At 39.7% G+C, this 26,609-nt stretch overlaps 2 protein-coding genes across 3 annotated transcripts in view; both read right to left on the reverse strand.

Annotated features, from left to right (window-relative positions):
- The window catches only part of arhgap25 (Rho GTPase activating protein 25), a 56,678-nt gene extending 30,069 nt beyond the window's left edge, over positions 1 to 26,609 (reverse strand). Inside the window, exons 1-12 of one of the 2 annotated variants that reach the window (XM_042488777.1) lie at positions 26,435 to 26,609; positions 22,995 to 23,197; positions 21,227 to 21,314; positions 20,139 to 20,255; positions 18,281 to 18,485; positions 15,621 to 15,753; positions 15,423 to 15,496; positions 15,079 to 15,200; positions 14,468 to 14,622; positions 11,635 to 12,179; positions 10,007 to 10,229; positions 9,548 to 9,757 (exon numbers count right to left, since the gene is read on the reverse strand). In XM_042488777.1, the coding sequence (XP_042344711.1) occupies positions 10,028 to 10,229; positions 11,635 to 12,179; positions 14,468 to 14,622; positions 15,079 to 15,200; positions 15,423 to 15,496; positions 15,621 to 15,753; positions 18,281 to 18,485; positions 20,139 to 20,255; positions 21,227 to 21,314; positions 22,995 to 23,197; positions 26,435 to 26,498 (1,908 nt within the window). In that variant the 5' untranslated portion in view covers positions 26,499 to 26,609 and the 3' untranslated portion in view covers positions 9,548 to 9,757; positions 10,007 to 10,027. Of the gene's footprint in view, positions 1 to 9,547; positions 9,758 to 10,006; positions 10,230 to 11,634; positions 12,180 to 14,467; positions 14,623 to 15,078; positions 15,201 to 15,422; positions 15,497 to 15,620; positions 15,754 to 18,280; positions 18,486 to 20,138; positions 20,256 to 21,226; positions 21,315 to 22,994; positions 23,198 to 26,434 lie in introns of those variants that run through there. The other variant, XM_042488778.1, reaches the window with a different exon arrangement.
- Positions 2,401 to 7,356, reverse strand: bmp10 (bone morphogenetic protein 10). The gene is made up of 2 exons (XM_042488779.1): positions 5,281 to 7,356; positions 2,401 to 4,778 (listed from the first exon to the last, which is right to left on the reverse strand). Exons 1-2 carry the CDS (start codon positions 5,687 to 5,689, stop codon positions 3,700 to 3,702), a joined length of 1,488 nt encoding a protein of 495 aa, XP_042344713.1. The 5' UTR covers positions 5,690 to 7,356; the 3' UTR covers positions 2,401 to 3,699.

Here is a 26,609-nt window from a genome sequence, read left to right on the forward strand (position 1 = left end):
GGATGTCAGCCGCTGAAGCATTACAGGGTTTTGACACACTGTGAGAACATGCGCCGTGTTTGTTTACTTGCTGTAAGGTGTGCTCCTAATTTAATCACGTAGGCCAAATCCCTCACATAATCCAGCATCCAAACAACAGGAGAGATTAAAATTCTTTGGATAGACGGAGTCAAGTCAAAACAAGAGAGAGAAAAAGCACAGAGCACTTGCCAACAGTCCTTATCAGAGCAAATACTAAAGACTTCCCATTTCATCATATTTCTTGAAAGTTTGCTATTCAGTGACAAAAGCCAGATTCATATTTCTTCCACCATTGTGTAAATATTCAATTAGTGAGCTTTACATAGCTGAGACCTCCTGTTGACACAATAACTGGCTAAGGTTCTTGCTCTCTGGTCTGTAACCATTTTTAGATGACCGTTGCTCTCATCTTACAACAGAGGTCAGCAAAGCGACCTGTTTGCTGTCTGAAACATCTCAGTGCACTTGTCATTAGTGGGCTGCTGCCAAAGACGGTTTTTGGGGTGGCTTTGGACATGTTTGAAGGTTATGTATAGCACATGCAGAAGCAAAGTAGAATTTTACTTTATGGTGATTCAAAATGATAAAATAACCATAAAACAGAACCATAAGGGAGAGTAGAGGCATTACATATTCTTCGTTTTACAACAACGTTGCGATGGCATTATGTTTGCATTAGTTATATTTACATCAGACGTGCCACCCACCTGCATTTTCATAAGCTGTGACTAAATAAGTAACTATACTAATAAAATTAAAGGAGCAGTGACAAAAATCAAAACTACATAATTTTCCTCTTACCTGTAGCTCTATTTATCAATCTGGACATACTATACTATGACAATCTTTTTGCATTTTTATGACATACTATACTATGATTTTTTATATATAATAAAGTATGACAGTCTTTTTTAATGTTTATGATGTTTTTTACATACTGAACTATGGCATTCTAATTTTTATGATATATTGCACTAAACCTTTTTTTGCATTTTTGCGACAAACTATACTATGACCATTTTTTTTTTTTTTTTTAAATACAATGCAATGATTTTTTTGACATACTACACTGACTTTTTCTGACTTTCATGACATGCTATACTATGGCCTTTTTTGTTGTTTTTTTTGTTTGTTTTTTGGGGGGAGGATTTGTTAAAAGATACTATACTATGATGTATATTTTTGATTTTTATGACATTCTATACTATGACTTTTTTTCTGATTTTAATGACATTATATACTATGGTGTTTTTTTTGTTTTGTTTTTTTGCATTTTTATGGCATACTTTATATAATGACATTTTATCCTAATTTGTTTGACATATTTTGCTGTGACTTTTTTTTTTGTTTGCATTTTTAGCATTGGTCATGTTGCAAAAGCCTGTTAGTCTTAAAGTTTTTTTGCATTGTGTCTGTATCCTACAGTGGAACTTACGCAAACCGAGCACAGACATCTCACCATTTAGTTTAACATGTATTGTTAACAACAAAGACATGATAGTAAGTTCTCTGCATTTCATAGCACCAGTCTGGTCTGTATCCTTTATTCATTTTCAATTTGCCCTGGTACTTGAAAAGGAAAATACAGTGATCTTGCAATCTAGTTTAATATTCACAGCTAGAAATAGAGAGAAAAGAAAGAGATACTGGAGTCCAGATCTTTGTTTGTTTTCTGTTGACATTCTCTCCTCACGAACAGGTTTTTCATCACAGCTGTCTGCATCTGCTAGCTGTCAGAGTGAGCATCAGGCCATCCGTTTTGTTCATTAGCAGGCCATCCACTCATTTTCCCATGGTTCTTTGTTTGTGTGTCATGTATGAACTATGACCTGTAAGCTGATACTGTTGGACTGAATGATTTCAGCATTGCATTGTCTCATTGGTCAAGCAGCGTCTTCCTAAAATATCAGAAAGAAAAGTTGGTGGACCGAAGATGCTTTGATTGATAATTGTAATGTGTAAAAATAGATAATGTACAATTAACTGTGAAAAATGACATCAATTTAGTTTTTAACCTAAAAATATTTACTTTTATCTTGATATGAGGTAATCCTGATGACATTTTAATGGTGTGTAAACTTTCTGACACAGTAAGCATCAGTGATTAAAGGAGTACTTCACTTTGGTAAGTACTGACATACCCACTAGGCCCACAATACTTGGATTATACTGCAGTTGTGTGACAGTTTGCAAATGGGCATTTTGTAAGCTTTTGATAGAATGTTCACTGTTTTTTGGATTCTTTGAGGCATGTGGGAAAAACAAAGTTTTCTTTACGAATTGAAGGTAACATGATAAGTAATTGATACGCAAACGGTAATTTTGTGAGTGAGGTATGTCTTAAATTTGTAGATAAGGACACTTTTCATTTAGGATTTGTTCAGTAATTGTTCTTTATTGTTTTTGAAATCATTACCATTTATCTTCCCAACAGAAACAATTTTGTGCTGCAAATGCATTGTCATGGATACACAACCTGCTTTACTCTTCGTAACTTACAAATGTACATATATAGTTATCTACTCTGTTGTAAAAATCAATAAATTAAACAATAAATAGTCTTTACTTGACACAAGCAGCAGAGGTATCAAAAGGCTTTAAAACAAAGAAACCATATTTCTGTAACTGCATTTTCTTTGGATATCCATAAAGTTAAGGTAACAAGGTGCCCCCTGTTCTATTCACGAGTTTGGCCATCTGTCCAAAAAAGGCCGTTTTTACCATAAAAGTGATGGATGACTCAACTGAGTTGGAGATATGTTAGGGGCACATGGTGCTGGGTCAGTGAGTTGAGACAGTTAAAATTGTTTGTTGCCTAGGAATGTGGACAACCCCTGCCCCCTTGTCCTGTCCCACTCCCCCATCCCACCACCTCAAAAGTTACCCAGAATGGCGTTTAGTTCTCCAAGCCTGAGTGGTGGCATTCATGTTTCTCAACCCCCCACACCTTGGTATCACTGTGCAAGGGGGAGTGGAAAAGAGGCATGTGAAGTGGGAAACAGGGTTGGAATTGATAACCCTGCCGCTGGGACCCCTGCACAGCGCCTACGTATCAGGAGGCTGCAGGAGGCAGGAGGTCAGCCTGGAGAGTTCATGTCTTGTCAGGTTGCCTCAAGGGGGGTCATTTCACAGCGCCAGGACACATGAAGTGCTGATTAGTGTTTGCATCGAGTAGGGAGGCCAGAGATAAGTGGAGAGGAAGACAGATGTCAGGGGGAAGGACAGGGAGGGGGACTACTGGCCCACTGGTTCCCACCAGGCCGCACACACAGTAGGATGTGCTTGGTTTGGTCCTTTGGGAAAACTTGTGCCTTTTCAGTCTTGTGGGTATGAGGAAACACCTTGGCATCACAACTGGCAACATATCAACTGCAGATCTGCAGTACACTGTCTTTGCGCTGTATGAACGATGGCAACTTATATTCATGCCTTTAGATGAAGTACTTGTTTTTGTTTTGCTGTCTATTTGTCCACAATCATTTATTTGGAGAACACTTAGTTTCATGAATAGTGAATTTGCAACTCCAATCTTGCCGAGTAACCCTTACAGAGATTCCAGCAATAGTCCCTTTGTTGAAGATAATTTAGGCTAACCTCCTTTGTCACCTTATCTGTTGTTCTATGTCTTTCCTCTTGTTGTAAGACTTTACTAAGAGTTGAACTCTCTCAAAGCACGGACTATCTGCAGCCACACTCAGCCACCACCATGCCTTCAAACTTGTACTTGTAGGTGACCACACCTGTATCATCCAAATACAGCAGGGAAATGGGGTCAAGCTTGGTGGGTACACAACAAGCTCGTGCCGCCTTCTGAGGACTGTTAATGTTAATCAAAGTCTGGACAATGGCATGCTTGGTGGGTGTGACGTGCTTTGTCAGGGGGAAGGAACAAATGCCAGTGCACTCAAAGGCATCGTAACCAGTGGGTGCCAGGATCCAACTGTCCCATCCAATATCCTTGAACTCAACGTAAAGAGACTGCTTCTTGCAATGGTTTCCCTTGGCATTGCGACGAATGCGAGATGCCGTGTCGTAAATCAGATTGGATCGCATTTGGATAAGGTCCTCTTCATCTGGCTCTGCCTCTTCATCTCCCTCATTCCTGTCCCTACCCAGCTCATCCCACACCCCGTTTAGGCCTGTCCCCAAGTCGTTCTGGGAAACCATGTTGGAGGTTTCATGGTCAATCATCTCATTCAGCTCGCGCTTGTCTTCACGGTGATCGCTACTTTGGTCGTCAGAAAAAATAATCAGCAGAGGTTTGTGTTTCTCCTCAGGGCTAGTGTCAATCTTCATGTCCCCTTCAGTTGGATTCATGTCTTTGTTGTCCTCTGTGATTTGAACATTATCCTCATTTGCCATGCTGGCAATGTGCACTTCCAACCGGTGTGTGGTGCCACGCTCAGATTTGCGCCAGCGTTGAACAGCAGCAGTGAGGTCAAAAGCCTCCCAGCCATTATCAGTGCCATAGACCTGGCGTGACGCCAACTCCCCCAACTCTATCCGCTCTCCTCCTCTGCTAAACGCATCACCTCTCACAGGGTTTTCATCAGTCATGTTGTCATCTCCAACCTGCAATTCCACTTCATAGATAGTAACCTTGCGGTCGACACCAGCATAGAGGTGGCGGTCAGTCTGGACAAGAGTGTAGAGGCGAAGCTCAGCCGCTGTGATATGTTCATGATGAGGGACTGATACATTGAAGAGGAGTGGGTGACGTCTGACTCCTCCAGTGCCCACAACACTGGGAGATGAATCTGGGAAAGAGAAACGGTCAAAGATGATCTTCTGCATATATTTTTGAAGTCTTCCTAATAAGATTTTTAGCTGAGTTCTGCAATGTATCTTAACTCTGTCCTAAAATAACCCTATTGAGGAATCTGTCCTGTTTCATTCTTACTTGGGAAACATTTAACTATTATCTTTTCTTGCAAGCTGATTCATTTCAGTATGAGAATAATACTTTTATATGAATATTGCCTTGCACCAAGAAGTAACAAGCAATAGCGTCATGACTAAGGCTTGGATTTAAACAGCTAAATTTTGGTTTGTGCATGCTTGAAGCTTCAGTCTACTTAAAAACTGTTTGTATTCACTAGAGCACCCTTGTTCTCGGTTTCACTACTTACATTCTTTGGCCTTATGTCAAGAAGTATTCAATAAAAAAAGCAGCAACCAAGAAAGAGAAAGTAGTTCTCATTTTTTAACCAATCAATATGATCAACAGGGGCATCATCATATAGGACAGAGAATCCTTACCTTCATTTTTGAAGCTTCGTATGATGTTGGAGGTGGGCATGGCAGTGCGATCATTAGCAAAACGGTTGTAAAGCTCCATCATGTACTCAGGTGGCTCTTCTCTTGTGCTTCCAGGAGACAGGGGTGGAGGACCCAAGCCAGTCAGGTTGAAAGTCCGAAGAAACTGTTCTTTCAGGCTCTCCATCAGGCTCTGCATATCCACGTTGTTGTCCTGCTCCAGAAGTGATGGATCCACCACCCCTCCATGCCCATCTCCTAGCCCTGGAGCAGGGCGATGTCTCTGATGGGCATTTGAAATTGGGCTGCTCAGTCCACAGAGAGGCCCCTGGAGCAGAAGGGTGGAAAACAGCAAGAGCAAAGTTGTGGAGCTGCAGATGGTTCCCAGTTGAGAGACCCAAATACTCGCCATGGGAAAAATTATCTGCAGCTTTCTATTGTTCGCCCTCTGGGGTTGTCTTTAGATGAGTCGATGCAAGAGTAAGACAAAATTATTATGATCTCTGAATGCCTCAATCCAAAGGTTAATTAATATTGTGGTCAGTTCATCTGCAAAGAAAGTTCTGGATCCTTGGCAGTACACAGTAGAGTTGTTGACCCTTGCACTGACCACTGGGAGCCTCCCTGCAGGCGTGTGTGTTCCTGCTGCTGTCTTGATCTCACAGCATTTATTCACTTGCACACCTTTTGATGTCCTGTGCGACAGGGCTGCAGTTCCGGAGACAGGGTGGCCGAGGCTTGGCTTGGTCCGTCCGAGTCATCTCTGTTGCGTCCTCTTCTCTGACAGTCTCTCTATGTTCTGCTCTCTTCTTCCCAGCTCTTTCTTTCTGTCCCTTATCTATGATATGGTGGGCTCTGCATTGCTCAGTGCTTATGGTCTCTTTGCTGGTGTGTGTGCGTACGTGCCTTCAACTTTGTGTGATGCACATGAGCGTGTGTTATCTCACAACTTCCTTAATGAGGATTTTGTAAACACTGTCCTGTAGCCTCTTCCTTGTGGAAGCGCTATTTTGTTTGGGTGGGTGCTCCAGGGTTGATATTCTTCATTTGTTTATTTGCTTTGTAAATGGTGGAGTTCTGCAAGCTGCCGCCTAGGCTCCATTGACTATTTCTTTTAGACAAAATATACCAATGCTCTGTTGATATTGTTGAATGTAACAGGATATATCTATTAGACAACACTTGTCCAAATGAAATTGAAATGCAATGAGGTGTGAGGCCTTAATGATCAAGGATGAAAGATACTGAGCTGACGGTTAGTCTGGAGGGCATTTCAAGTCGTACAAAATAGTCATTTATGTTCATTCAACAAAGTAACAATCCTCCACCCCCCACCCCCCTCTGTGCTTGACAAAATGTTCTTTTTACTTCCTTTTCTAGTAAACTGAAACTGTGCCTGCACTAGGTTATCTTGGTTCAAGAGGCTCCATAAAATGTAAGAGTAAGGTACAACTCAAGAATACGTGGTTTCAAGAGATGTACAGGGAGCTTTAGACATAAACTGTACATGATGAGACAGACTGCCACTGCTACCAAGAGGCTAGTCAGTTCCACCTCTATTAATGACATTCGAAAACATCTAAGTCATTGTTTTGCAAGTCGCAAGTAGGTCTCAAGTCTGTGCAACTGTGTCCCAAGTCAAGTCCCAAATTAAGACAGGCATAAAATATTTTTTAGGTGAAAGGCTCAAGTCCAAGTAAAGTTATGAGTCGTTGGTGTTGAAGTCCAAGTCAACTTGAAAGTCTTTTTAGATTTGTCAAGTCTGGTTCCTTAACAGATTTGAATAACTCATCTGTTCATCACCTGAACAGATGAGAACAGATGCTACTACACAACCGTCCTTCATTCCTGAGATTCTTTGTGTGACCTGCTGATACACTCCTGATTCTTGCGCGTCACAGAGATGGGAAAGAATGGGCTTTTTCCTGCCTCTGCCACTCATCTGCCAGGCTGACAGTTGACAGACATGCTGTTATCTGTCACGCTGTTAAACTGCTGCGGCAACACACTGTCACATCTTCCTGATGGTCGTAAGAAGGCTTGATAATGACAATGTCCTGTTGCACGCACACACACACGCACACGCACACACGCGCGCACACACACACACACACACACACACACACACACACACACACACACACACACACACACACACACACACACACAGATTTGCACTGTCAGTCCCATCCATATGGTGTGCATCATGGACCTAAGGGTGTAACGTGATTTTTTTTTGAAAGTCAGTGTTTCTATTTTTAGATTGAACCTTCCAACAGACAATGTTTTGTGCAGATACCAAATGTTCACATTTTATGCTTTCCATCTGTTTTTCCTTCACAGTGTTGTGTTTTTTTTAGGGATAGAGAATGTTTGGAAAACCAACACACTTCCGTATAACACTATCACTGCAAAATATATTACAAAATCACTTCAGGTTGAGAGTACTTAGTATTTAGTAAGCTACTGATCAGTCTTACAAAAGCAGGTATCTTTAAAGCAGTATTAAATCATTGCAGTGGAAATCATAACATTGACATATTAGGACTGTTACATGTCATCATGAGGAATGTTCAGGCAAATAATTGACTGTTACACATCTAGCAGACACAGAGCAATTTTCATCAGTAACAACATTCATCAGAGTTGTGTTTCTTGCTGCCCCACACTCTCTGAGGTGAATTATAGTGATATCTGATCTCTTTGCAATGCTAGAGTTAAGGCTAATTGAATGGAATTGAAGTGTTGTTCAGTGGGTACGTAAGGGGAAGACTCAAGTATATCAACAGCTGTCAAAAGGATTGCCATGAAATACATTTATTGTCAATTTGGACCAGTGCCAAGTGGGCCCTGTACTCACTGGTACACAGTATTGGCACTTCCACATTTTACTTTTTGCTGTACTGTGAGTTTTTCTGTTACACCTTCACTATTTACTGTAATTTTTGCCCTCTCTTCATATCAGGCTCTCTGGGTGATACTTAAAGGCCCTAAATAAAGCACTTTACCCACTACATGTGCTGGCCCTGGGGCACTACATGATGCTCACCTGTTCTCGTTCTTGCTTTTCTGTTAGGAACTAAGCAAAGTTACATTAGAATAAAGTTGGTTTGCTCTAAAAGGGCAACATAGACAGAACAGAGCTTCGAATATCAAATCCTACATTGCAAAAGGCAAACCAGAAGTAACAAGCTGATTTAAGTGGTCTCCTAACAGCAAAGAGCTTTTACTGATGTAACACTGGTACTGGCAAAACCACCTGCTGCTAACACCACGCTAGTGAATGGTTCCTGTAAGCAAACTGATTCATGAAACCACTCTTTTGGTCCACTTAGCAAATGGTAGTATGCTAAAATGTTAAAGTAAGATGGGTAACTAAAAAATTATACATGCATTAGCACCTAAGTCACTGTTAGCATGCCAGCCAGCTGATATTAACATTAGCTCAAACCTGTCCTCATCCAAAGTTGTCACACATGTGCAGGGGACTTCCGCATCTACGAGTTAGGCTCTCGTCATCCTTCTGTGTCTGCTGTTGATGTCAACACAAACACATGCTGGAATGATGCTGCTCATGGTTATGTTTAGGCAACAGTAGCACGCTGGGATGTTTGCAAGTCAACATGCCAGCACCAATGGTTAGGTTAGGCAACATGGTAACGGATGCTTAGGATTAGGGGAAGGAGGCACATGGTAAGGTGTCGAAAAAAATCACAAAATTCAGAGGGGAGGCAAACACTGTACTCGCACATGAAAGTCCAGGGTTTGTCGGATCCATCCACAGCCCCTCATGCCCTCTCTATAGGCAACCTCGGGCTTATATTATATCCTCACCCGCAGCATTTCAACCTGACGCTGACCTGTCGCAGTCATGTGGACATGGCAGGTGACCACCAGAATATTATAATAACAGCGCAACCAGTTCTGTCCGGCTACATTCTCACCTGACCCATCAAGAAGCGTTTCATGCCACCATGAAACATAGCTTTTAGCGTTACGCCAAGAGAACTGTCAAAGCAGCGGTATTTACGAGTTTGGAAAGAGAACTGGCTAAAGCATGTGCTCACAGAGCTGTATGTCTGCAGAATCTTTATGCCAGACTTAACAGTTTAACCCTGCCAGCAGATTCTCACATCATGCACAATGTCCACAGCTTTCAGGCCTGTATCTTTTATCAACTTCACTGACAGGACATTGCCATAACATTTTTATGTAAGCAGTTTATGCCATCTGAAAAGCAGCTAAAAGGTATATCATGTATCAACAAAAACACTTGAACGTGCGCTTTTGTTTTATTAATTTACCACTGAAACGATACATCAAATAATGGATTATTCACTCCATATATGACACAGTATTTGTACTACCCATTAACATTATTCAGTCCAGTCGATCTCTGACCAAAGGGTTCAGTCTAATGCTGATGTTTGTGCATTTCTGTGGACACACCAGATCAAGGCAGTTCATACACACATGACTCCTGCAGCAGGGAGACACAAACTGTTTTAGTCATTAACGTGAAAAGTGAGATTAAAGCCTATTCAGATCTCTTCTAAACAAACTTTCCTCAGAGACACAAACAAATGAGCCAATGATTTATCTTGAGGATCAAACAAAGCTCAAATGGAAACGATCCAGTTTCATCCCACTGGAGGAAAACTGTATTTTCCATAACCAGTTTATGTGACATTTGCTCTGTTGAGGTTTACAGAGTCATAAATCCACATACCATTTAGTCTGAGAATGACTGTTAGGTGGGAGCTTGTGGCGTTTTGGTGAGGAACTGCTGAATGTCTCTCTGCAGCTCCTCGTTGCGTCTCTGGGCCTCGTCTCGGCTACGCTCAGCGTTTCTCAGGCAGATCTCCACAGCGGCCACGCGACGGCGTTCTGCCTCCAGGGCAGACTTGAGCTCTGCAACTGTGGCTTTCAGATCCCTGTTCTCCTGCTGCAGACTGCCAGAGACATGGAGAGACACAGAGTGTTCAGTCAAGTCCAGAAAGATGTCTGATTCAATCTGATATTGAGCCCTAAAATGCAAAAAGGCAAACTTCTGCCTGCAGTGGCAGATTGTGCCACTTGTTTTCAGTGTAAATCAACTTGTGTTTCCTGGAAGTAAGTGGCATTTGCTTGATTCTAGTCCAGTGATCTCCTTTAGTCTGTCAAGATAGGACTCTCATTTCTGCAATATTCTTAGAACAAGAAATACTGTACTTGAAACAAATGTTAGGATGAGGCTCAATATGAAACCAAACTAGTCGTCAAAACACACGTTTTGCACATGTCACATGCCCCCAGAAAAAATCCTGAATATATTTTCCCTTTCAATTTTCGGTCCAGTCCTGGTGTTTGAATTGAGGAACTGAATGCTTCTGCTTGGGCTGAAAGAGTTCTATAAATACAATTTCAAAAACAAAACAAAACAAAACAAAGCAAAAAACGAAACAAAAACCCAACATTCAAAATCATTAGGATCCAGTGAATACCTCAAGGTTGTCAAGGTAGTATAATTCATGAAATTGTCGTTTTTTATGTTCCACTTGATGAAAACATTTTGTAGTGATAATTAACTATTTCATCAATTATACCCAGAGGAAATAAGATCTCTTCTTTGTCCGCCCTACAGCTAACTGACAGGGCTTTCCATACCACCTGTTATTTGTTATCTGCTGCCACAAATAGATATTCCAGTTTTGGAGCTGGACGGTACATGAAGAACACTGTTGAAAAATATATACCAGTTAGTTACAGACTGCACCACACTCTCAGAGCGCAGAGCATAACCTGGACACAGACAGAGCAGTAGAATGTCAGACAAAAGTGAAACTTTTTACTCTGCTGGTTATAAAAGTTTGCATTCACTCGCAGAAGCTGCTCATCCCATCCACCAATCTGATCTGATCGGTTGTGAATGGATCGACAGATCAATTATCCATCCTCTTCTAAATTTGGATAGGGGAAACAGAATGATACAAAGACACACAGACATGAATCAAAAAATAAAAAAAAGAATAAAGGCAAAACAAACTGCTGTTGTTATCTAAATAGCCTGTAAGATAACAGTAAGATCCAAAAGACAACTTGATTGGCCTATAAATGAGCCTGGACAACTTAAGAAATTTGTCTCAGTGAACAAATTTAAGTCTCAGCTTCTATGTATTTTATCTGTTCTCAACCCTGAAAAGCTTATGAGCACAGCATTTTACTGTTCCTTATTTCTGCTGGGGGTCGCGGGTGGGGGGTATAGAACAGATCAGAATTTAGTTATCTCCAAAAAGGAAGCTTGTTTATCTCTCTCAATGTCGAGGAGGCTCCATCAGGTGTGTAGTGAGTTAGTTGTGATTCCTCAGCTGAACTCACCTGTTCACAGACTGCTGGCTGTCTGTCTTCTGCTCAGACCTGCTGTTGACCTGCTGGACTGAACCGCTCGCTGTCAGGTTCCCTGCACTCTTCTGACGAGTAAGCACCTGGGCAGGCTGGAAGTCGCTGTCAGATTTTTGGGAGTCAGCAGTAGAAGAAACAGTGTTGTCGCTTCCTCTTCGGGCTGTTAACCTATCCTCTCCCTCCTTGTTACCTATCTGAGGCCCTCTGAACAATGAACCTGAACTCCGAAGGTCCAGGATCTTAAAAATGTCCTCTGACAAAGTCCCGCTCTTCTCCTCAAAGCTCTCCTGGATGTGACTCCACCGGCTGAGGGCGTCCGCCTTGGCTGCCATTCCGGTGAGGGGGCAGTTAAAGGTAGGGAGGGTCTGAGTGCGTTTGCGGGGACTCCCGAGCCAGTCATCTGTGGAAGGAGAGCAAGGCTCCTGATGCATGTTTTTGGGGCTGCTATTCCCTCTGAGCGGACCTGGACTGTCGTTGTCCTCCTCCTCTTCTGGCGACTCTGACAGAGATGCATCTCCCATCTGAGAAAAATATAATTACTAATACCACATACAAGTCTTTCATGTGCAAATGTTATTTTAGAGCACAAGAAAAGAAATGGAGGCAGAAATAAATTTCAGCTGAGGAATAACTAGAACAATAATAAATATGGTGATGGCAAAAACATGTGTTTAACTTCTTTCACAGTGGTTGTGAGGTTAAAAGCTTCATCATTCCAGCCAACCACACTGCAAATTTATAAAGAACCACAGTCAAACACCCTGTGGATGGTTTTTAGTATAATACGTTCAAATTAAATACAATTTATGTTCCTGGGAACTTATTACAGTAAATCACAATCATAATCAGCGAGATTACTATATTTGGTTTAACAGAGCTATAAGCCATAATCCCTCCATGTATTTAAAACCACATTACATGTTGGTGAGCAAGTGCTCAGAAGAAAATTCAATTCATATATCAGTGTGGGAAAAACTTTGTTATTCACAGACGCTGAGACTGAAACAAAATAAATAAATCAAAATTTGGTGTAACAGCACCAAAACGTTGGATTTCATGTTGGCATATTCACACAAATTAGCATTTTATGTGGCTCACAGTCAGTCGGGTACTATACCCTTTGGTACCTGTAAGAGCCACTTAATCACATTTTCTATACTTGTTAAAAAATGTTAATGATGGTATGTGACATATTATATAGGTTTTAATATTATTCAAGTTTTAAAACAGTCTCTCTATACGTTGAATGGTGTATAGTAGTAGACTAAGGTAATGTTACATTTATATTTGCATTACTTATTATATTATTTCTGTTAGAATGCAGTTATGTACCACAGCTACAGTGCCAGTTTAGTCACTTTAGTGCACACGACAAAAGATGATAGGATGATGACTGGAGGTGCTGGAAGACACCAAAAAGTCTACGTAGGTGTGGTGTCGATACAAGTTTTTGGCCGTGCTTTATCGTGTAGGAACTCGTTGAACCGTTTCATGAGAGATAGGAATGGGACATCAAGTTGGTAGTAGACCAGACAAGATGTGATTTTGGAAGCCCTCTGTATTTTTCTGCATTCCAAAATAAACTTCATAAAAGTTTTATCCTGCTTTACGTTAGCATTTGGATTTACAAAATGGAGCTGGAACACGAGTCAAAACTGAGACACCTTGCAGTCTAAGAGGCCTGGGAACTATCATATGTTGATCCAGCTACTATATTAACTTTGCCAGCAGGTATTAATACAGTAGACTGTAAACAGAGCTGTCAGTAGCTCCTCTCTGTATAAGACATCCGCTAGTAGTTTAATCTTGGAAGGTATTTTTTTCTCGGGGCGTCATCAAATCTCAAAATAAAGGTTTACATTATGGGAAACAGGCTTATTTACTTTTTTTTTTTTTTTTTTTTTAATTTTATTTTTTATTTTTATTTACTTTCTTGCTGGAAGTAAGATTTCATATTTGTCTTTGAAATGTAAAGCTACACACCATTAGCTTAGACTAGAGACTGGAAACAGGGGAAACAGCTAACTGGCAGTTTCAATACACGAATATTATGAACCAAAGAGTTAGTGATATTAATATTATTACAATTTCTATAGATTTTTATTTTATGCTGTCAGTCAAATCAGTCTTCAACTTTGTTTATTGTCCGTTTTGTGTCCTTTTTTGGGGAAATGGACAACACTTAAAAAACGAGTGTAGGCAGGTGGAGAGAGTTTGTAACAATAACTATCTAAAAGTGTACAATAAAAGCAAATACAATTAATGGATTGGAAAAAAGGCAACCAGAAGGCGTTGGGAGGGGACAAAAAAATGAGAATTAATTGAATTTAAGAAGAGCTGGATTATTTACACAATACTACCATATGTGTTATTAACATGATATCAATATTTAATTTTGAAATATTAGGGTTATCATCAATACTGGTGTGTCACGACACCCCTAGTTACGAAAATCTGCCGAGCAGTCCAAGTGAAGTCACAAGTCATGGGAGTTAAAGTCCAAGTTGAGCTGTAAGTCTATTTTGATTTTGTTAGATTGAGTCGTCAAATTTGTGCCACAGGTCTGATTCAGTTTGAGTTCACGTCTTTGGTAACAACTATTGATGCGACTGAAACCTAGCCAACTTTCACATTGGATACATGACAACTAATTGTTTTGGATATTGTTGTATGTGTTTTTCCTCCCACTGGCCAATTTCCTTGTCCTGTTTTTTGGATATGTTCTGATGTTATGCATATGTAACAACAAAACATGCCCTTAAAACAGGCCAATAACAATATTCCAGAGGCTCGATGTGTGGTCAGCTACCTCTGCAGACTCCCAGCCAACGAAGCTTCGGGGAATGTTCTTCTGGCTTTCAGCCTTGTTTAAGGGAGGGGAGGGCAGCACGTCTTTGGACAGAGGAAACAGATCCTCATGCTGTCTGATCATCACTGTCATCAGCTTCTGGATCTGAGGAGTTGCTGCGAAGAGAAACAAACACACGGCAAGATTATGATCAGAACGTCTTCTCTTTAGCTTCTTATGCAAATCCTTAATTCGTAAAAAGTTCGTCTGCCTTTTCAAAATTCACTTGACCTAAGTTAATTTTTTATTGCACTTTTTTGTTCTTTTTTTATGTACATTTAAGATTCACAGGCATAGACATACCATGTGTCAGTATAAGTCATAATGCAAGAGTATTTAACGAGACTTGCCTCAATAACTTATAAGGTCTTAAGCTGTTTAATGCACCAAATATACTGCCTAACAATGCAGTCATGGTGCATATTACCACATATAACTGCTCAATAAATTTAGCAGCAACACTTGTTTTGGATTCAGTGTATGTTAAGCAACACAGTTTTCACAGCCAACACACATAAATTTAGCACAGATCTACACACAAGCTCATTTAGGACACATGAGCCAACTCTCACCCTTCATCACAGTTATGGGGTCTTCTATCTGAGGTTTGAGTAGGTTGATCCCCATCACTGTTGCCAAGTTCTCCACATTCATCTTGTTCACCTTGGACTGCAGCTGCACCTCAAACAAAAACCTGCAAAGCAAAAAGACATGACCAACAGACACAGGGGAACTGGTGTCATGACAGCATGTGGCTGATGTTTTTAACCATAAAATGTGAAGTAAAATGTCTTGCTCAAGTACATGTTTGTCAATAAGCATCTTTCTGTGTGTGGGATGTCCTCTATAACCACTAAAGCATTGTGGTAGTTCTCTGGAATGTCCCATAATGCTTTGCGCTCCAGCTTCCACTCACCTGCAGACATAACTGAGAAGGTTGTAGTTGACCCTGGGGAGAAGAGCAATTTGTTTCTCCAACTTCTCCCAACCCTGAGAGGACACAAGAGTAAGAGATTACAGGACCTCTCCTGTATGTACACACACACACACACACACACTTACACAGAGAAACCTTTTTTTTTTTTTTTTTTTTTTTTAATAGATATAAGGGTACCTCTGTGCTGCTGGAGTCCAGCAGGTTGGTGCAGTCTAGGAAGTCTTGGTACTGAGTCCAGGGCACCACAGGCTCAGGAAGCTCGCGCAAGTACAACTTGAGCAGTGACGCCACTGTGTGGACATCTGTGTCACTGCGACAAATGAAATATATCTGGTGAACATCCACTAACACACTGACTTTCAAAACTTCAGCACGAAACAGTGTTAGACCAGTGTATCTTTTTTGCGCATATTCTATAAAACTATAAACCTGCCAACTACATCACAGAGATGAAGTTTGCTTGATTACATGTTGTTTGTGAAAGTCTTGGACAGGGCTTACATTTAATACACAGGGTCTTAGAACTAGGGGCAAGTCAAAATCAAGGACTTTTCAGCTTTTTTAAGCACTTATATTTATTTGAAAGGATGACATTGTTTTCTCCACAACCATCTGTTGCAAGAGAATTGTGCAAGTTTCTAAACAGAGAAAACACATTCCCACGATCTTAAATGAACTAATTGTTAATTTACTGGATCAATTATTAATACATGTGGTTGGCAAAGCGACAGTAAACAACAAGGCAGTAAAAGCCCAAACTAATAAATAAAATAGGATTTACTGCCAAATTAAAGCTCAAAACTTGTGCTCTGGTGTGACTGGGTTTCAGGCCGGCAAAACATCCTGGCACTGAGTATTTAATGCCTTTAGAAAAATATTTGCAACACAACCGTTTTTAGCTTCTATGTTTAACCCTTTGAAACCTGACCAAATTGGTTTGGATTTTGATCAAACACATGGGGAGAAGGCAATGATCTTAACAAGATATGGCCCACAAATTAGCAGAAAGTTAGTAAAAAAGTTACAAGAAAATCAGGTGAAAATAAGCAAAATAAAGAAAATAAAAATAAATAAAAAACAAAAACAAACAAGAAAATGAATGCTCCGAGAATGCCTTTTCTAATAATCCTCCCCTTTTTAAAGCTTAATTTTAGGTAATTTTCTTGTCACCTTTAACTCATTTCTTGTGCTTTGTGGGATATGTTTTCTAAAGAAATCAAACCAATTTGCTCAGGTTTATAAGGGTCAAATACCTTGTGAAAGGCGTCTGAACGTTGCATAAGAAAATTGATGTTGATCCAGGTTTCAAAGGGTTAAAACATTTAACTAATACATTTCATAAAATAATTATTCAACTGTTCTCTTCTCAGTTATATTCAAGTACACTTCCAATGACCAAGTCAAAAAATGTCTTCTTTTCAAGTCATCCAGTATTTAAATTTCTGAGCGCAAAATTCAAGTACTTCAAGCACCTCAAGCACCTTGTACAAACCATGAATACAGTCTGGTCACTGGATTCTACACCACATGCATACATACGTTGCTGTTATTATTTTTGGGCTTTGAGTGATAACTTAGAGTTCTTTTCAGCCATGACTTATAAATGGTATTTACACAGTGGGATTTAGCATAAACAATCTCTTTGCAAAGTCCTCTTGGGTTTAGCTGTTCTTGGACATTTTTGAGCCTCTGGGCCTAGTATTGTGTGTCTAGCTGATGCAGCAGGCTTGGATTCAATTTTGTTGTTTGGACTCTGCCAAGACTACTAAACTGTGTGTTCTTTGTTTTATTTTTGGCCTGAAAATTGACATCAAGTATCTCCCAGTGGTCTTTGTTGGCTGCTCTTGGACTCTGCTCACATTAGATTACAAACAGGTTAGTTTAAACGGATGTTTTAATCAACAGTGCTCTGTCAGAGGAGTTTGTGATGTTGAGTAATGCAGGCTTCCTCCTGAGTGCCTGCCAGAACAGGATGTGGTATCGCCTTCAGCTCTGAGCAGACAGAAATCTATCAGACGCTGTGCATCTCTCACATCTCTCCATTCTTTCTCAGAAGAAGAAAAGGCTGATGCTGATTGACTGCGGTCAGGACTTTTTGTCCTTATATAGCAGTGACCCTCTTAGGCTCCTGCATTTACCAAACAGGGTTAAAGAGGACTTAAAGTGATTTCCAAGGACATTTTTGACCCTATTAAGTGATTTGAGTGAATGGCTCTTTACACTAGTTTATAACTACTTTATTTCAATAAACACAATGACCCTATATACACTGTGAAAAAATATCTGTTGTTTGATGTTTTTACAGAAAAAATGGCAGCTGTGGTTGCCAGAATGATTCTGAAAAAATACGGTGAAGATGTAACAACTTTACAGAACAACCCGTAAATTTTATCATTTAAAACTGTAATTCAACTGTAAAACTGTTTTAATTACAAAATTTTTAAACAGAAATATTTATACTGTCCATTTGGAATAATAATAGAAAATAAATTTCTAGAAAATACTTTCTAGAAAATAAATTTCAAAAAATAAATGTCACTGTGTCATTGCTTTTCTATTTGCAGCTTTATGATGCCATGATTTTACTGCACTTCGCTGTTAATTCTATGGACATTTTTTTTTTTCACAGTGTACAGAATAAACCACAAACATATGCACAATACCACTACTTCTAATAAAACACATTTTATAGAATCAGATCAAAACTTGTTTTTTATCTGAGTTAAAGCCTTCCAATAAACAAGAATAATGCAATATTGAGTTAGACAATACTGAAATCATGGCTCCTTTATATTGTATGGTTCATATGGCTGTATGCTGAACAGAGGAAACCATACCTGGGAAAGGACGGCCTCTCTCCTGCATCGAAGGCGTCTCTGAACTGTTTGACAGCGTTGTCCTGACCCGGGAGGCGGAAGATGCCCTCCTCATTCAGACCGTGTTCTTTGATGAACTCCACACATTTCTGCACCAGGATCGGCACCAAGTGAGGCCCAAACCGCTGCTCATAAGTTATTGTGTCCATGAGACTCTTTCCAAACACTGCAGACAGGCAGAGAGGTGAGACATGACATAGCCGGACCAGAATGTCTATATAGTATAATCAGAAACATTTTACACATTCACATTAACAACACTACTGTTCCTTTTCACATAGTGTGTAGAGTGCCCGTGCTTTAAACCAGTGGTTCCCAACTGGTCCAGCCACAGGGTCCTTGATTTTGTCCTTAGCAATTAGTTCAAGGTCCACAATTTTATTTCACAGAATGCACACAACATGTTGGCTTAGAACACAGTGAACTAAAACATATGGCAAGAATTAAGTGCAGTTGCTTAAAACAAACAAACAAACAAAAAATATAGCACTGTAACCGAAAAAGTGCATTTTATTGCATTAAGCTAAGTGATGCAAAAATGCTGCAACGGCAGAGCATGTAAATAAGCCAAATAATACCGAGAACGGGGCAATAAAATAGTAACTTAACAGCAGAAAAAATAAAAGCCCTGTGGCAGAAATTAAAAAGAAAGTGTGATTTTTCTCAAACTTGACATGTTCAGGAGTCACTTGCGGTCCATTCAGAATGGACTTGTCGCAACCCATTTTTGAACCTCAATCCACCAGTTGGGACCCACGCCTTTAAACACTTTTTGTTGGAAAAAAAGACATTCTTCTTCATATTCTTACAATGAAGAAGACACTTTGAGAAATAGCTTATTTTCTTGCTGGGAGTTACAGTTGTTAGCCTAGCTGGTTAGCTTACAGCAGCTTAGCAGAAAGACTGGGAACAGCTAGCCTAGCTCTGCATAAAGGTAACAGTAAACCTAATCAGCATCTCTAAACATTAAAAAAAAACAAAAAAAACAAACCATTTTTTTTCTTAAATCTGCAAAAAAAAAAAAAAAAACACTGCTGGACTATTTCTTACAGTGAGAAGTGACTTCCTGGCTTCTTTCTTTTTATCCTGAGCTAAGCTACTCAGCTGCTAGCTTTAGAGGTTTCTGTGAGACTGATATTTTTTATCGTTCGGACAGAGTCATGCTCGCTGTGTCCCCCTTTCATGTCTTTATGCTAAGCAAAGCTAAAAAGCTGCTTGCTGCGGCTACATATTTAGCATATAAACACAACAAGAGCATTGAGGGTTACCTTTGGAATGAAATAGGTTGCTATTACTAGTTACCCTGTTAAAAATGTATAAGTAATATAACTACATACATTCCTTCATCAAAGTAATGTAACTTATTACATTTAGCTACTTTTCATATAAATATTTTGAATGGGGCAATAAAGCTGAAAATATCTGGGAATGGGTTATGTCAGAAGACGGCACAGAGAAAAGATGCAAAGCTACAGAATGATTGTCATATTTTACATATAATCTTTTTTAAACAAAGAAGAGTACATTCAGATGTAAGTCCTTGTTACTAACTGTGATTTAATTACAGATTTTTCCCAGTAACTGTAACTGATTACAATTGTATTTATCATGTAATTTACTTACATGTAACTCGTTTCTGCTCTCTAGTATAAGTCTTCTCATCTAACTTTCAGCAAGAAAGAGAATTCATATACTTGCTAAAACATCAAGCCATTCTTCTAAAAACCAAACACACACACACACACACACACACACACACACACACACACACACACACACAAACTACACACAAGTATGATAACATAAATTTTTATTGTACCTCCACTTGTTGGTACTCCAATGACCCTGCGCAGAGTGCGGACCCACACCTCCTCCATGTCACTTTGGGAGTTTGCCATTAACACATAGGGACATCGCTCTCTGTCTCCCATTGTACCTGTGAAATGATGGGTATTGTTAGAGAAATGCATCTTAGTACAGCAAGACATTAAGCCAGGAATCTAATCTCAAAGTCAACCTCTAGCCTGTTGTTGACTACAGCGTGAGGGAAGATCACTTTGGGTACGGTTTGCAGCAGTGCAGAGAACTGCTTAGAAAAGTAGAAAATTAAGATTGTTTTCTTTGTGACATGAGTGATTCAAAATGGTGAAAAGCTTGTGACTGGCTGTACAACTGACAAAACTAGATAAATACAAGTGTGAAGTTAAATATCATGCTAGCTGCAACATCAACCAAAACAAAACCTGGTCCCCCAACACTTACCTAAGCTCTAACAATTTAATTTAATTTAATTTAATTTAATTTAATTTAATTTAATTTAATTTAATTTAATTTAATTTAATTTAATTTAATTTAATTTAATTAAATTAAATTAAATTAAATTTAATTTAATTCAATCGGGGCAAGGGTTATCTTTCAAATCTTGCCTTTGATTAAGTATCAAAATGTAACTCAGGTTGTGAAATTACTCAGAAAAGATGAAAAACCAAAGCTCACTCAAGATTGTGCAGAGTACAGGCCACAAAGATGGTGTTGATCTTGTGACATCAGGTTGACTTTGGTCATATAAAGATTTCCAGGAAAGATTCAAAATCCTATCAGTTTGTGGTAGTTTCTGACTTTCCACTGTGCAGATAAGTGCTGACTCATACTATGAAAATAACATGTAACCTGATCTGGAAATAGTAATAAGAAATAGTAATAACTTAAAAGCACTAGCATAGAGATGTCAAGAGGTTGATTTTTTTCTGCAACTTATGTGGAAGAAAAAGATGACACAAGGCCGTGAAGAAAGGGCCCACCATACACAGTACTGATGCATCACTGCTACACACAAAACCATCCTCAGGGGCCACACATCAGCTAAAGTCAGTTTTGCTCTCTTTCGAGGGTCGATTACAGGCTTACGTGGTATGATCTCAAAGAGGTACTTCCCGGGGTCATCTGAGTTCGGAGGGAGTTCGTTGACTTTACTGAACCGCAGCTGGATGACTCCCTTGAGAACAAAAAACAGGAGCACAAACATACATACAGAGAAAAAGCACATTAGTTTTCACATTAGATGTCAAGAACCAACCAAAACAGAAAAGGAATACAAAGACGGAGATGTAACAACGGATACCCAAACAGTCTTATTGAAGACAAGCGAGAAAGAAACTAGGGTAGAGTTAGGATTAAATAAAAACCAGAGGACAAATAAAGCAAGACGCAGGAGGCATTATATCAATATAAAATAATACAAAGAAAAAGACCACAAAAAAAGATACATTTTAAAATATTTTTAGAAAAAAAAAAGACGTTACCACATAAAAGTAAGTCTATAAAGATGGGTTTTGAGAAGTGATTTAAAACAAGTCACTGATTCTGCAGCCTTATCTCCTCAGGCAGGTCCTTCCAAAGCCAAGGGGCCCTGATGGCAAAGGCACGGTCACCTTTAGTTTTAAGCCTCGACGGCCAAAAGGGCCCCACCTGTGGATCTAAGGTTGTGAACTGGCTCATGAGGGACCAACATTTGTTATGCTGCTTGGGGACAGACCCAAACAAGCTTTAAAAGTGAGCAGTAAAATCTTAAAAGGAAGCCAATGTGGGGAAGCCAGGATTGGAGTGATGTGATGTTGTCTTTAAAACTTCTGTTAGAGACACTTTATGTTACGGCATATACAGTATTTTTCCCAGTTTACCCAGTTTAGTATGTGTGCAGCCCACTTCCTCTATGTCTACCCATAATCCCACTGTTTTAAAACCAAGGCCAAAAATGGAAATTAAGACATTTAATGACTTTCAACCAGAAGATGCGGGGGTTGGGTGCCTGTCCTTGTTCAGTGTCTCTGAACATGATTATGTTTTTTGTTCACATTTTGAATGAATGCTACTCCCCCTTCCTGTTTCACTCTCACTTATTTCTAAACAGGAAGTTCATCGGAAGGAAGGGAGAAAAACGACACATGTAAGAGGAAATGTTAACATAAGCCAATTTTATTTATACTTTTTTGTGATATTTTACACATTAGTGCTCCAAAAGTTTACCACGCTCGCTCGCACAGTAAGGGGTTTTGTGTAGCCAAAATCCTGGGTTGTAATGACACCATGGACTGTCAGTCTAACTGTCTTTACACAACCTCTGTCCACACTTTGTGAGGAGAGAATGAAAATTTTGTGTCCCACAAAGACAAATCTACAGTATTATAACAAAGGCTGCAGGGTGTCGGCTGGATTTGTCCTGTGGGAGAGAACGTAGATAACAGACCAAATTGTAACAAAACAGACTTTCAATGGCAGCAGGTCTCTTCTGAGAGACTTCAAGCACCATTTGCTTAGTTTACAGGAAGTGTGCAAAGTTAGCCACACAGCTAGCGGGTCTGTGGTGTTGAATGGAAATGATAAAGGGCTCATTTCTTATCAAGCAATGAATTAATATATGAATATACAAGACATCCAATACAAGAAGATTTGCTATGACAGTCTTGTGCTTGCATTTAAGTCCCTGCATGTACCAAATTCACAAGCTATTGCAGCCTATTGATGTTGGAATATGTGGTATTTGTATTAATCGCATTGAAAATGTTGAGCATGTGTTTTGTGCAAACAAAGGACAAAAAGAGGACAAACATTTACATCACAATTGAGAAAATATCGTTGCTGCAGTCTAAAATCCACCAAATTTCCAGTGTCTCACCTGGACAGTGGTCTCCTTGTCATCCTTGTGGTAGGTCAGAGTGCTTCCTCTCAGCACAAAGTAACGCTGCTGCCAGTTCTTGACTAAAGACCTCTGCTGTTTCTTGAGCCAGCCGGCCTTCAGAGGCCTCTCCATGGACCTGGGGGAGTGCGGCGAGCCCGGGCTGGGGCCTCCCTCTCCAGGTGTCACACTCCTGGATCGCGCTGCCAAAAACCACAAAGAAAGCTGTTGGTAAAAGTGTCAAGAAGAACCTACAGCTTGCTGTGTCAGAGCCAGAGCTGTGAAAGGTTAACAAAACAACGGCGTTCGTCTGGAGCAGAGCTCTTCCTCTTTCTGATATGAATATGCAACAGCCTATCAAGATCAAGCTCACTGTAGTCTATTTTTATTCACCACCTTTACATTTTCAGGCTGAAAGGAAACTGTTGGTCTGAGCTGACCAGCTTCCTGTGGAACGTGCACAATAAAGCTGTGATTGTTCGACATAAATAACACAGTGGTCTGCAAGAGACCGGCCATCAAACAATAAGACTGAAAGATCAGAGATGAAGTTCTGTGTAGACTTGACCCTTTGAAACCTGGGCATATCGGCTTGATTTCTTTCTAAAATATTGGAGCAACTCAACAAGAAATGTCCCAAAAATTAGTTTTAGAAAATTACAGGAAAATAAGCAAGCAAAAAAAAAGGAAGAAAAAAAGGAAAGTAAAATGAAATAGAATAACATGAACCAAAGAAAGTACTGAAAAAAAATGTTTGTAACATAATTTTAAATATATATTACAATTTTCTTGATATTTTTGAGCTTATCACTTCATTTCATTTGCACCTTTTACACATTTCCTTGCAGTTTGAGGGACATTTCTTGCTAAGTTGCTTTTTTACTGCCTGTTTTTTTTTTTTTTTTTTTTAAATTTGCACTGAAATTAACTCGAAATACTCTTTTGAGGGTTTTTTTTAATGTTACCCCTAAATGATTCTTGTCACCTTGAGTGATTGTACGGGGCCATGATGTGATGGTTTAATGGAGTGATGAAAGAGCTGAGGCAGAGGTCTACGTGGCCAAGAGAATACAGAATCAGATGGGGACGGTCCAAGTAACACACAGGACTGTGGGCTGCAGAGATGAATGGACTGAGATTGAGCCCATATGCTCAGTTGTTCTTAAATTCACCGTGTCTTGTTAAGAAAGATGATAGAGGAGAAGAGAAGAAGCAAGGCCACACCGGGGTAAACAGGAAACTGCCACATCAGCACTTGAGTGCTAGTGACACTTTGAAGGTCTCCACCTAGAGCTTTGGAGAATCCTTTGGTCTCATTTGTTATAGCGTCACCCTCCCTTGATCAGTGGAAAGTTATTATGCTGTTGAGGAACCCTGAGCCCACACACAGAGGCCACTGTCACACCACACCCTGTGCTTACAAACACACAGCCCCTTTAAGCTGGCCTCAGTTCATGATGAGCACCACAAAGACGTGTTCAATGGCCACCATCAAAAGGAATTTACATGCAAGACTTTTAGGTCAAGATGGGTAGAGGAGAGAATGATATTTAGAGTTTATCTCTGACTGTGTGGAGGCTTTTTATAGAATAAATACAACTAAGGACATTTGTCATTACATCAGGTTTTATGGATGAATACTGTGTGTAGAGGCCAGAATTTCTATGATCATACACAATAATATATTGATCGCAGCTATGGTTTTGACATATATTTTTTACAAGGGCTCCTCTTTCTATTAAAGTCTTTGTATGTGTTTGCACCACCCACATAAAAGAGGCAGTAAGACACATTTCTGGTAAAATATCTTTACGTCTAATGGTGTGTTCATGTGCATCATTCATCACTTGCGTGATGTTCAGAAGAGTGATAACGATCCTCTCGTCTGTCTCTTGACAAGAAAGCAAAAATCATATTTGCCAAAATGGAAAACAATTCTTTTAACCCTGAATGAAACAGCAGATGAATGGAGTTTACTACATTAGTAAGAGTCAGTGTTACCATCCAATCCTGTACAGGTTTGTGGTTGTCATTTCTAATCTTTTCGTAGGGCCTGATGCAAGACACATGCATCATAACCACGCTCACATATATAGGCACATTTACATACAGACAGCTGCAAAGTTCTGCACAAACTGAACTCTTGCATCAGCTTCCTGCTGAAAACCTGTGTCACTCCACTTCCAGGGTATAAAAAAATCAGTCACAGTCATGGTCCACAAAACATCTCAAGGTGAAAGAATCACAAGGGGGTCACCAGCTTTCAGGAAGTTATGCTTCCAAAGCAAGAACATGATATTAACAGCAGCTGATATATTTAATCAGCACGAAGCAGATAAAATAAAAGTGCTAGGGGCAGTAACTTCCCTTCACAGTTGAACAACCTGCACTACAGATCGTGAACATGATTAAAGCTAGAACACAACTGAAGCACGTTAGCCACCAGGACTGTACTGTAGGGAGTTTATCCAGACACTGCTAGAGTGCAAACCTCTTTTATATGAATGCTGCAATTGCTGTGCCATCGGAGACTGAGAGGGAACAAGGCATGTTATTGCACTGATTCCACCTTATGCAAACAGTAAGCATGGTATTAGCATGTCTAGACCTCTGCACAGTCACTGCACAGGGTTTTGCATGCACAGTTAGGCAAACACATAATGCAATATCGTTAGTTTTAGATGGCTTAAGAGAAGCACTTTAACCCTTTAAAACCTGAGTTAGCTTGATTTCTTTCAAAAACATGGGAAACAACAAGAATCAGTCACTTAAGAAATTAAAAATAATTTAAAAGTACATGAAACTTATCAAAAAATAGGAGAAACAAAAAAGAAAAGTTGCTCACTGCCTTTTCCCCCCATGTTTTTAGGAGAAAGCAAACCAATTTATGTGGATTCAGAAGCTTTTAATACTTGCGACGGCATCTGAACACAGTACAGGAAAAGTGATGTAGAGTCCATGTTTCAACAGATTAAAGTTGTAAATGTCAGGGTTAGTTTTAATTTAGAAAAACATAATTCTATATTACATGACATTGATTTTTGTACAGAAAAAATGGCCCAATAGCACTCTGATTTCCACCACCACAAAACAAGCAACCACCATCATGCACAAAAACTCATACTAATAAAATGAAGTGCAGAATCACTCACTTATTATTATGTTTTTTTTTTCATTTCCATCCAACCAATATGATGGTGCTTCAATGTCACTGTAAATACCATAATTCATATGCAAAATTAATAATATTCTTGAACACAAACTCAAAATTTAGATTTACTCTATTCATTTGATTAACATTTTGTACTCTGTTTTACTACCATCTCTGGTTTGATGGAAAAGGAGTAATGGTTAAAGGAACAGTTACTGTAAGGTGCCTTAAAAGTGAAGTGCTGACATCCATACTGCTGACAGTGAACGCAGCACGGCCAGCGGCTTACCTATGCGAGCTGTCTCAGCCTTGAAGGTGCTGAAGTCCCAGTTGCGAGGTAGTTTTAGAGACATGGTCCTTAACTCATAGCACAGGTCAGCAAATCATTTCACACATAAACCAGAGAACACACACACACACACACACACACACACTCACTCACTCACACACAAATTGATACACAT

This window comes from Plectropomus leopardus, chromosome 6, assembly GCF_008729295.1.
Source record: "Plectropomus leopardus isolate mb chromosome 6, YSFRI_Pleo_2.0, whole genome shotgun sequence".
Lineage (NCBI taxonomy): Eukaryota > Metazoa > Chordata > Actinopteri > Perciformes > Serranidae > Plectropomus > Plectropomus leopardus.

What these genes read in the sequence shown, in the direction of transcription:
- bmp10 (XM_042488779.1), bottom strand. Translation starts at nt 5,689, where the DNA reads ATGGCGAGTATTTGGGTCTCTCAACTGGGAACCATCTGCAGCTCCACA. An exon ending in ACGAAGCTTCAAAAATGAAG is followed by an intron (nt 4,779 to 5,280) that starts GTAAGGATTCTC and finishes TCTCTTTCCCAG; the next exon opens with ATTCATCTCCCAGTGTTGTG.